General features: G+C 32.7%; 1 protein-coding gene across 2 annotated transcripts in view; it reads left to right on the plus strand.

Annotated features, from left to right (window-relative positions):
• Sdcbp (syndecan binding protein) overlaps positions 1-12070 on the plus strand; it is a 41017-nt gene that overhangs the window by 24888 nt on the left and 4059 nt on the right. Inside the window, exons 2-6 of one of the 2 annotated variants that reach the window (XM_046460594.2) lie at positions 954-1019; positions 5466-5544; positions 7431-7540; positions 9788-9946; positions 10860-11035. In XM_046460594.2, the coding sequence (XP_046316550.1) occupies positions 969-1019; positions 5466-5544; positions 7431-7540; positions 9788-9946; positions 10860-11035 (575 nt within the window). In that variant the 5' untranslated portion in view covers positions 954-968. Of the gene's footprint in view, positions 1-953; positions 1020-5465; positions 5545-7430; positions 7541-9784; positions 9947-10859; positions 11036-12070 lie in introns of both variants that reach the window. The other variant, XM_046460593.2, reaches the window with a different exon arrangement.

The raw sequence follows: 12070 nt of genomic DNA on the forward strand, positions 1-12070 counted from the left end.
CCACTTAGAAAAGAAATTGGGTACCTATTTCACACAGTGTACAAAAATTAGTGAAAATAGATCAAAGACTTAATTGTAAGAATTAAAGCTATCAGATTCTTAGAAGAAGAAAACAAATGTAAGTCTTAATGACCTTGAGTTAGGCAATAGTTTCTTAAGTAATTCATTTGAAGCCTATAGTAACCAAAAATAAATATACATTTGACTTTTATCAAAGTTTAAAACTTTGTCAAGAAAGTTAAAAAACAGTTCGAAGGAAGAAAGTATTTACAGATCCTGTCTGATAGGGTTCTGTGATATAGTCAGAATGTTAGTCTTGCTTACCCAGCCCCCAGCTCATCTATTGCATCCCATAATGACCAAGGTGAAGGTGGAAACTTTGGGGGAGTGATGATCTTGTGTGGGTTCTGCTTTCATGAATAGGATCAGTGCCCTTATGAAAAAGATGGTGTAGAGCTGCCTTGTCCTTCCCACTCTGTGCCAATTACGTAGGAAATGGGGCCTCCCCAGACACCAGATCTGTGGGCATCTTGTCCTTGGACTTCATTGTCCATAACTGTGAGAAAGAAATTTCTGTTTATAAGTAACCTCGTCCATAGTTTGTTGTTTTTGTAGTCTGAATGGATTAGGAGTAATGACTAGAATATAGGCAAAACTGTTAACTACTCAAAAAAAAAAAAAAAGAAAAAGAAAAATAATCCTGTTTAAAACCCAGAGGTAGTGGGGTTTAAATAAACATTTATGTATAGATAGAAGATGCAGAGATAGATAATAAGAATGCAAGTGGCCAGGCACATAAAAAGATAATCAGCATCATTAGTCATTAGGGAAATGCAAATCAAAAATTCAGATGTTTTTATTGTGTTAAACAGTTGTACATGTTCACATGTCTGTTGCTGGCTGTGCAGTGGTGTATTCTGTGACACTTGAAAAATAATTTTTTTTTTCTTTAGGAAAATTCTACAAAAATGTCTCTCTATCCATCTCTTGAAGATTTGAAGGTGGACAAAGTAATTCAGGTATGTTTAAATACTTCTTAATTTTTTTTCTATACTGTAACATACATTCTACTTATTTGTGAAGCAAAGCTAGAAACATAACTAGTTGATGTATTTGTATATATTTTTATAATTCATAAAATTTTTTGTTCATTCCTGTTAATGGTAGACAAAAATGTCACAGAGAAACTAGTAATTCTTTTTCATTCCACTGTGAATTAATAGGTGTGGGATGTTATTTCTTTAAAATTTGACTTAAACTCTTCGAAGATAGCTTCTTTTTCAGACTAATGTTTAAACTACTACAACAAATTTAAGTTGATAAAATGTACTCCAGCCTTTACATAATTACAGTTTTGTGTAAAATTGGTACATTTTTCTTTTGGGATCTTTATAATAATTCTAACCCTCCTATTTGAAATTAAAAAATATAGAAGTAGTGAAGCACATGCTACTTTTAAAAGAGCAGTATTGTAAAAGTACAAGGGCATAGTGATTTCTTTCCTTCATGTATTAGCTTTGAATATAAATGCTTCTACTTATAAAGAAAATGTGGAGTTGGGATCAGTTCTTGGTATTTTGGAAATATTTGATAATCTTTTTTAGCTGGAAACCATTTTGAACTCATCTGTTTATAGTTTGCTTTCTATTTGATCTCTTATAAACTCAGACTCTGTTCAGCTATGGTTTGTTATTTTAACTTGACAAGATAAACCACACTGTATTTATTACCCACATTGTATTTATTAATACTCTAAATGATCTTTGTTTGGGGGCTACTGAGGATTGAACTGAAGGGCACTAGACCACTGAGCTTCATCCCCAGCCCTGTTTTGTATTTTATTTATAGACAGGTTCTCACTGAGTTGCTTAGTGCCTTGGTTTTTACTGAGGCTGGCTTTGAACTCACGAGCCTCCTGCCTCAGCCTCCCAAGCCGCTGGGATTATAGGTGTGCACCACTGCACCCAGCTAAATAATTTTTTTAATATGATAATTATGAGGGGTTTCTTTTTGAATTGTTCACTGTTTGCAAACCCCTTATCCTACACTCATTTTACTTAAGTACTGACATTTTACTCTAAAATGAGATTTATCTTAATGATTGAATAATGATCAGAAAAAGTTTATTATGAAGATGTGAAAAGTCTTAAGCAAGCTGAAGAACGTAATCATTTTAGGTAAAATATTGGCCTTACTGGGAAAAGGAAAAAAGCAGAAGTAGTAACGTGTGACTGGGATTATTAACTTTGTGGGAATGGCTGAACTACAGGAACAGAGTCACTAGCAGTTATTTTCCATCTTAAATCCAGGGTGGGTATTAAAGTGTGGTTTGTAAAACTTACAGTTCATCTGCCAGAGCTTTGATGCTTCTGAGTTTTAGGTGGCTTATTCAGTCATCTTAAATGTTGTATCACTTCTTTAGTATTTTGGCAATGTTTTTTTAATGTAGTTTTTATTTCTACAAAGTTCACCTGAACAGTACTTTTTCTTTTAGAAAGCTTTTATATGTGAAATACTTCACTTTCCAGAATAACCACTAAGCCATTAATTAATGTGACATCAGCACATTATCTGATAAAGATTTGTAGGCAGATTTGAGACTAATCTTTGTTTTCACTTTTTTTTTTTTTTTTGTTAGCTTTCTATGGAACTTACAATTGGCTCTGAACAGAGGCTTTTGATTTTGAAAACAGCAGAAAAAGTCATTGATAATTGACAAGAATTGGATTGAAAAATAAAGAGGGATATAGTCTACATCAGGCTGATTTCTTTAAGGAGAAACAGGTTGCATGAATAATTCCGTTACAGGACTTTTTGTTAGATCAGAAAAATATTTGCTAAGTGATGGAGCCATGAGTAAGGAGGGAAACACGGTTCTTTTCTTCCCCCTGGATTAAAAAGTATTACTAATTTAGCCATTACAATCTTGGGCTGTGTTTTGGGTTTTTTTTTTTTTTTTTTCTTCATTTTCTAATATGGATTTGTTTTATTCTTGATAGTCCTGAAGAGGTATTGTAGAGGAGTGCAGTATTCATTTTCTCATCTCCTGGCCTTTTATATCACAGCAAAACTCACTCATAGCAGTGAACTGGCAGTTCATATTTTATAAACTATTTTACAATAGCCATTAGGCTGTGGCTTTCAACATTGTATAATCCTAACAGGAGCTTGTGGTTCCTCATCCTATAAAAAATTAAGCTTTTAAGAAACAATGATGTAGAGAACCAGTGCTTTCATTTCCTGTTAATGGTGAGCAGGGTTTGACAGAAGAGACTCCACAAGTATGGATTCTTTCTACATGCTTTCTGTAAATGACAGAAAGAGCAGGCCTTGGCAGTAATTGCCTGGGGCACTGTCCCTCATGCACCCCTGGTTTTTTTTTTTTTTTTTTCCAGGTTTCAAGGTAAGTTTGAAATAATTTGCTACATTTAATGATTTCCTGTTTTTATTCCCTTGTTTTATTTTTACTGCAAATTACATGACTAAGTAATTTTATTTGCAGAGAACTTTCTATAAATTCTTAAGTGTTCTTTGGCTAAGAAAAAATAATGAAAGAATAAAAAATAGTATAAAGAAAAGCAATATTTTTTAAATCCATAAACTATATTTTAGAGCAGTTTCAGGTTCCCATCAAAGTGGAACAAATGGCACAGTACATCCCTTGCTCCCACAAGTGTGCAATCTCTGTCACTCTGGACATGTGCACTTGAGTGGTACATTTTTTAACAGTTGATGAATCTCTACCATTATCACCCAAACTCCATAGTTTACTTTAGGGTTAATTCTTTTTATCTGCCATTTTCTATGGGCTTTGACAAGTATATAAAGACATTGTCATATACAGAATAGTTTCACTGCTCTGAAAATCTGTGTTCTGCTTCTTCATCCCTCTTCACAACCTTTAGCAACAACTAATCCTTTTACTTTCTGCCCAATTTTGCCTTTTTCAGAATGTCATATAGTTGACATAATGCAATATCTAGCCTTTTCACATTGGCTTCTTTCACTTAGTAATATATGTTTAAGTTTCTTCCCTGTCTTTTTTTTTTTTTTCCAGCTTGATAGTTCATTTCTTTTTAACAATGAGCAGTATTTTTTATTTCCTTACAGATGATTCAAGAAAATGGCTACTTGACTACTTTTAGTTGAAAGTTGGTAAAAGAACTTTAAGAATTCACTTTGAATTTCTGAATTGTTATAAGTAAAAGATTTTCATGCTGCATTTTGTTTCAATTTAGAATGTGTAATAAATTATAAAACATACTATAGGATGACTCAGTTATCTAAGTACAATATATGAGAACATTCACAATTCAGATGAATTTAGTACCATTCAAAGCATTGATTGACTGTACTTACTTACAGTTCCATCTCTCTTAGCACCTTGAGACTACTTTTGGCATTGATTGCACATCTGGGTTGAGATAGTATAAACTTCATTTCTTATTTTGACACATTTTGAGCTAAATAGTAAGGGATAATTAGATTGGTCATACAACTTATTGCCAAACTTGTCTCTAAATGACATGATTATTGAAGAGAAAGCTCTTTCTGTAAAGGACAAAGTACTTCTATCTGTGGAATGTACTTTGTACTTATGACATAGGCTATGAATCCCTGAGACAGCATATTTGAGCATGAGTAGCATGGATAAATATCTGTTTAGTGAAAATAATTCTGTGAGTGTTTTTAACATCATTCTTTTATGTTAGTGATAAAGTATGTTTTAGGCATTCCTATACTTGCTAAGTATAGATTATTTCAGTGAGACATACTAAAGTGGTAGAATAAATATTAGAAACATAATATGAAAATTTTAGTTGTTTTCTGATATGTGACTTATATGAATATGATAGAGCTTTTTTGCCTTATGCAGATAATTTAAATGATTTTATTTGGTCTAATTAGTGAAAGAATGATAAAAATGTAAAATGGTTTGTCATCCATTTTGGATTACTTTTTGAAAATAGTAATTTATTAATTAATTTGTTGAAGCACTATGAAGTACTTTGTTATCAAGATATGTAGAATAGCCAGGGGTGATAGTATACAGCTATGATTCCAGATACTTGGGAAGCTAAGGCAGAAGGATCTTACTTTCCAGACTGGACATCTTAGGGAGACCCTGTCTCAAAAAATAAAGTGCTGGGGAGGTTCTTCATTGGTAGTGCATTTGCCTTGCATGTATGAGGCCCTGTATTCAATCTTAGTACTGGGGTGGTGGGACTCAGAAATAGATGTAAAATGATGCGTATTCAATGTTTATGATAACCTTAAAATATTCAGAGTATGAAATATGTTCTTGATTCAGATTTCCTTCGAAAAAAATTATTGCTGAAGTGTTTGAAATAAAATTTACTTAAAAACTTAAGATTTTAGTTTCTTTTTGGAAGTACTGGATTAAATAAGAATGTTAAGTAAGAATTTATGATGTGGTACTAGAATTTTCTTCTTTTCTTTTTCAGGCTCAAACTGCCTTTTCTGCAAACCCTGCCAACCCAGCAATTTTGTCAGAAGCTTCTGCTCCCATCTGTCAAGATGGAAGTAGGTTTATACTTTGGGTTTATTCTTTCAGCACAGAAGTACTTGTTAAGTGTAATCCAAGATTCATTTTTTTTTTTCTTTTTGGATAGACTGTATAAAATTGGTGGTTAAAGTTCTAGTAGAAATAAAGAAAAATATTTATTAAAAAATAGCCCTTTATCTAATTAAGAGAATAAACTGTGACTCTGAAGATTTGTTTTATGACTTAAGTAAACTGATTTTAGTGTGACTCATAAGTCTCTAATAAGATTAATTTATGAAAAAACCTTACATGGGAACTATGGTTTTCTTCACTGCTGCTCTTGAACTTCATCAACCGTCTCCTGTCTTTGCTAGGGGAACTTATAAAATTTCCAGCTACCTACATTTTGGAATATTTCACAGATTCAGGAGTATTTTAAATCTCCATATCCCGTCTTCTCCTTTTCCTTCACATTTTAGAGGGATTCAGGACAGAGTCTCTAAATAAGAGGACTTAGGATGCAAATCCAATGTTATATAAGTTCTTTGTGTACTGTCATCTTGTTTTATAGCTATTTATAACATTTTTACTTTAGAATCCATTTTAAGTTACAAATAGATCATTTTAAAAAGAGCTTTTGAAAATAGTACACAACTACTAAAAACTTTTAATATTATTAATCTAAAAATACTGTTTCTAGGGGCTGGAGTTGTGGCTCAGCAGTAGAGAGCTTGCCTAGCATGTGCAAGACCCTGAGTTTGATCCTTAGCACCACATAAAAATAAATAAATAAAATAAAGGTAGTGTGTCCAACTAAAAAATAAATATTTAAAAAAAATACTGTTTCTAGGATTTCATTGGAATGTGATTTACATTCTTAAAATGATATGGGACACTTTGAATTTTCTTTCTTAGTGTTGTTAGTTGAGAAGATTCATTCCATAGCCATGTTTAGTGAATGAGTCACAGAGTAGCTGGCTTGACAATAGACATTTTGATCATTTCTGAATTGGAGAAATCAGCCATACTCTTTTTTTTTTTTTTTTTTCAGCCATACTCTTATACAATTCCTAATGAAATAGGTTTAAGAAACAGAAAAGGGAATATAATTTATTTGGAAAAATTGTTTTTACTCTTGAGTAGTCAGTCCTCTGTATCCTTGGGTTTTGTATCCACAGATTTATTCAGCCACACATTGAAAATAGAATTGCCAGTTGTGCATGCTTATAATCCCAGCAACTTGGGAGGCTGAGACAGGAGGACTGCAAGTATTCAGGGCCAGACTCAGCAACTTAGCAAGGCCCTGTGTCAAAAAAATAAAAAGGACTAGGGACATTGCCCAGTGACAAAGTGACCCTGGGTTCAATCTCCAGTACTAAAAATAAATAATAAAAAGTAAAAATTATATGTACCGAACATGTACAAAATTATTTTCTTGTCATTATTCTTTAATATAATCAGTAACTATTTATGTAGCATTGCATTATATTAACTAATAATCTAGTGGTAATCTAGTAATCTAGTGGTGATTTAAAGTATATGAGAGGATATGCATAGGTTATATGTAAATATTACACCATTTTATATGAGGAACTTGAGGATCTACACATTTGGTTTTCTGTGCTGGGTCCTGAAACCAATCCCCCATGGATACTAAGGGATAACTGTCTTAGAAATCGAAGATTGATTCAGTTCAGATGTATTCATATTTTATGACTTTTATCTTACACATTTTTTATATTTTTCATTTTGAATCAGAAAGATGTGGAAGTCCCCCTCCAAATTGCTACTTTATATTCTAGATTTTCTAACTTAAATATCATTTTTTAAATACAGGTAGAAGTCCTATGTAAATGGTAGTTTTAATTTTGAGTATTCTTTCAGTGCCTTTTCCTTCCTTCATTCATTCTTCTGTTTATATTAGATCTCTATCCTAAACTGTATCCGGAGCTCTCCCAATACATGGGCCTGAGTTTAAATGATGAAGAAATACGTGCAAATATGGCCATGGTCCCTGGAGCATCAGTTCAGGGGGTATGTATAATATAATTAATTTTGAATTTTGTGTCATAATTTTATACATAGATTTAAGCTCTCCTTTTTGTAACTAACTCACAAATTTATAACTTAAGCATTGACCAAGTCTCTTAAATTTTACACTTCCTTGTGGATATTACTTTTTGCATTATCTGCTTCCTATTGTGCTGTTACCACTGTTTGGATTTATTAGGACTTAAAAGTTCAGATGTTTGGAAAAAAATTCATATGCTTGGGGCTGGGGATGTAGTTCAGCGGTAGACTCTGTGCTCGCCTAGCACATGCGAGGCCCTGGGTTCGATCCTTGGCACCACATAAAAATAAACAAAATAAAGGTATTGTGTCCAATTAAAAATAAGTAAATAAAATACAATTAAAATAAATAAAAAAAATTCAGATGCTTTTTACTAGTTCTTTGTCTTCTGCATTTATTCAGTTACTGAAACCTAGATTCTGTCTCTCATATTTCTTGTGCTCATTTTATCCATTCCAGTTCTCCTATAACCATATTCAGGGTTTCTGGACTTCTAAACTAGACTATTACAGTAATATCTTACATTTCCTGTAGTAACTTCTTATTTCAAACAATATTAAGATGCTGTTAGGTCAATTAATCTGAAGTACAGATCTGTCATATTTCTTTGCTCATAATCTCTTAATAGTCCTATACAATCCCAAACTCCATATAATTAGGCCCCAGATTCTGGGCTTCAACATATCTGGTGGTTATAAATATAGTAAAAAGATCATGACAGAATCCATGTCTGTCTTGTTGCCATAACCCTGGTGCTTAATACAGTACCTTGCATTTATTTAGCAAATAAATGTAGGTCCAGTTGTGAAAATAAATTGTAGTAAGTTTTTATCAGAGATAATTTAAGAAATGAAGAATTGAAAAAGCAAAAATTGAATATAGGTGTAACTGCAGAAAGTTAGCTACTTCTGTCAGGACTGAGTAACATAGGGAAGAAGTTGGAATAAACAGAAGCTTAGGCAGAGAGCTCCACAGAGCTAGACTCAGATCTTAGAAGAGAGAACCCTGCTGAAGTATCATGCCTTCTGAAGGGTTGAAATGAGGCTGGTTCTGAGTGACAGAAATAGATAGATACTGGAAATAGCTGTGTAGGTTAAGGGCCATGCTCAGGCAGTGCTGATAAAAATCAAAAGCAAACAGAAAATAGGCACTTTTCCCTCCAGTCTCTAGGGCCTCATGTGATGAAAGGGAACCCAAAACATTCTGATAAAGGAAAATGTAACTTCAACAATTCAGGCCCCAGCACCACCAAATAAAGAATAGAAGAGTGCATTTGGAGCTTTTTGACAGTAGCTTAATACCAGGGTATATTCACATACTTGTAGAAATATTTGAACTTTATATGACAATAACAACGTTATATTTTATTCTTAAAAGGTGCAGTTCACCTTCATAAAACCAAGATTCAGCAAAGTTTTTTTTTCCATAAAGTGTCCCATAATCATCTTAGTCTTTAATAATCACTTATGACCTGTCACATATTTTGTATTTTATTTAGAGTCAGGGTCTCAGTTGCTTAGCACCTTGCTCTTACGGAGGCTGGCTTTGAACTCAATCCTCCTGTCTCAGTCTTCCTAGCTGCTGGGACTGCTGGGATTACAGGTGTGCGCCACTGTGCCCAGCTTGTTTACAACTTTTAAAAATATAAAAATCATACTTAACTCTGGATTATGTAAAAATCAACCAGGTACCTCTGATAAAAATGAAGTGGCTTCCACATAAAAATACCTTCTGAAAAATGTCTCTCAAAAGCATAGCATGGCCTTTAAGTTTGAGGAAAATATATTTGAAATGAAGACAAATAAAAATATCCTTTTTGAGAGGGATACATTCTAAGAAATGATTTGTTAGTTGATTTCATCATTGTGAAGATGTGGAGTGTACTTGCACAAACTGAGATGGCCATGTAATCAATAGGCCATAACTTATGAGAGTATTTTCATTGGTGGTCTGTTGTTGAGTTAAATGTCAGTATGCAGCAAATGATGGTATGCATGAAATAAGTGCCAGTGAATTTGAAAAGGCACAAAAAAAGGAATTAGTAAGTAAATACTAGTGTCATTTTTTGCAGAAGTCAGACTTTGTCTGAAAGAAATTATTTATAGATTAATTTTTGGAAAAGCACAACTGAGTTACTTTCCAGGTATTTTAATTTTTTTTCAGGACATTGTTTCTAAATATTGACACATTCTATATGTTTTTTTCAGCAGTTGGTAGCAAGACCTTCCAGTATGAATTATATGGTGGCTCCTGTAACGGGTAATGATGTTGGAATTCGTAGAGCAGAGATTAAGCAAGGGATTCGTGAAGTCATTTTGTGTAAGGATCAAGATGGAAAAATTGGGCTTAGGCTTAAATCAATAGATAATGTAAGTACTTTAATATCTAGTTTATCTAAATAGCTTATAAAATATTAAGTGATTAATATTAAAATAATTTGAAATAGAAATGTTTTAGTTGTAATGATGCATCTATAACAGAATATTATAAATATTAACTTGTTTAATTGGAGATGCCCTATTTTGAGAAGGCAGACTAGGAACTTGCAAGAATATTACTTTGAATGATTTTTTTTTTCTTTTCTGAGTACTCACCAGACTACTTATTATAAACTATTAAACTATATTATGTATGTATAACATAATAGAAGAACATTCTGGGATTGAAATAGGGTGACATATATGAAAGTTAAGAAAAAAACTGATCTGTGAGAATTGACATACATTCATTTTTTAAAAAACATTTTTAAAGTAAATGATGATGTGAGATGATTTTACAGGTTTGTTATTTCTGCCCTTGAAATTCAAATTTAATAGGTCATTTTCTGAGCATGTTTCTAATTAGGGCAATCACTATTTTAATAAAGTAGTAATAAAACAATTATTTCTCACCATACTGAAGACATGAAACAGGGTTACTCTCTGAGGAACATTTTAGAATTTGTTAAGGACATGTTGGGTCTTTATCCTGATTTATAGTTTTGGCCATTACTTTATTGGATTTAGTGTCAGTCTTAAGTCTCATCAGCTCGCTAAATCCAGCTTTTGCACATACAAAAATAAGGCTAACCTTGGCAGGAAACCCCATTCCTGCCTGAAAATCCAGAGGGTTGAGGGTATTTGATTTCTTCATGCTCATCGCTCATTGAAGACCTGTCAGTGTGCTTGATTTAAAGGAGTTAACATGGCACATTACACTCATAGTTTTTCTTTTTCTTGGTTTTGATGGGAGATTTCTAACCAGCACTTTCAAATCATGACCACTTATTTTCTTATTGTTTAGGGTATATTTGTTCAGCTAGTCCAGGCTAATTCTCCAGCCTCATTAGTTGGTCTGAGATTTGGGGACCAGGTGCTGCAGATCAATGGTGAAAACTGTGCAGGCTGGAGCTCTGATAAAGCACACAAGGTGCTCAAACAGGCTTTTGGAGAGAAGATTACTATGACCATTCGTGATAGGTAAGCTTTTGATAAACAGTTCAAATGGAAATTCAGGACTAGTTTTCCATTTTTTTGGGCTTTCAGGATTCTGTAAATATAGTGTTGGAGAAAATAATCAAATGTTATTGATAAGCCTTAGGATCTTGAAGTTGTTTGGTGCAGATTTTTCTTACATAGTTTGATTTTTTTTAAAGTAAAATTCTGATTTTGCATATACACCTTATTTCAGAGTTTATAGGTGTCACGAGGGCCGGAGTCTACTTAGAACTCCAGAAGTTTATGAGTTTTGAAAACCACATCTGGCCTTTTAGGTGATTATGAAGCTCTAGTTGTCAAGAGGATAAAACATTTGGTAGTGCTTAGTTCAGTTATAACTCTTAAATATTAAGCACATGATACTGAGCCTCCCTTTATCTTATTTGCCAGTCCCCACAAGTGTGAAGGGTGGAGCTATATCACATTGTTACAATAAATTTGTGAATTTTTGTTTATCTCAGTTTAACTTCTATTTTCTCTATAATTGTTTCTAATTTCTAATATATTTTAGATATTTAGTAAGCATTTTTATAGATGAAGGTCATTTTTTCTGTATATCTAAACATAGTTTTACCAACAGGAAGATGTGACTTTTGAATTTTATAATGTAAGCACAGGTTGATTTATGATAGCAGGGTTTTAGAGATGTGAGCAAGTATAACTGATATGACAGCTTCTAAGAGCACACACTGACTGTCTCTTTATATAGCTGTGTGCCTTCTTTTCCAAATGGGGCTTGAGGAAATCTTACTGCTTTTGTAGGTCTTCTAAAATAGAGCAAAATAAAGCAACAACAAAAACACCCATTTTTCTATAAAATTTTCAAACTTAAGATGTGAGAAATACTATAAAAGGTTTTAAAATTTTTTTTAATGTTTCTTAAGAGTTAGGTAGGCTTTAATAAATAGTAAAAGTTAATAAAAGGAAAAATTCAATTTTAGCTCTTGATTCGGGTTAAAAAATTCAAGCCTCATTGCTAATTTAAAAGTATTATGAATTTTAAAGGGAAAAGCTATT

Source organism: Marmota monax, unplaced genomic scaffold (genome assembly GCF_021218885.2).
Source record: "Marmota monax isolate L192 unplaced genomic scaffold, Marmota_monax_Labrador192_F-V1.1 WCK01_AAM20220418_F8-fsc00063, whole genome shotgun sequence".
Taxonomy (NCBI): Eukaryota; Metazoa; Chordata; class Mammalia; order Rodentia; family Sciuridae; genus Marmota; species Marmota monax.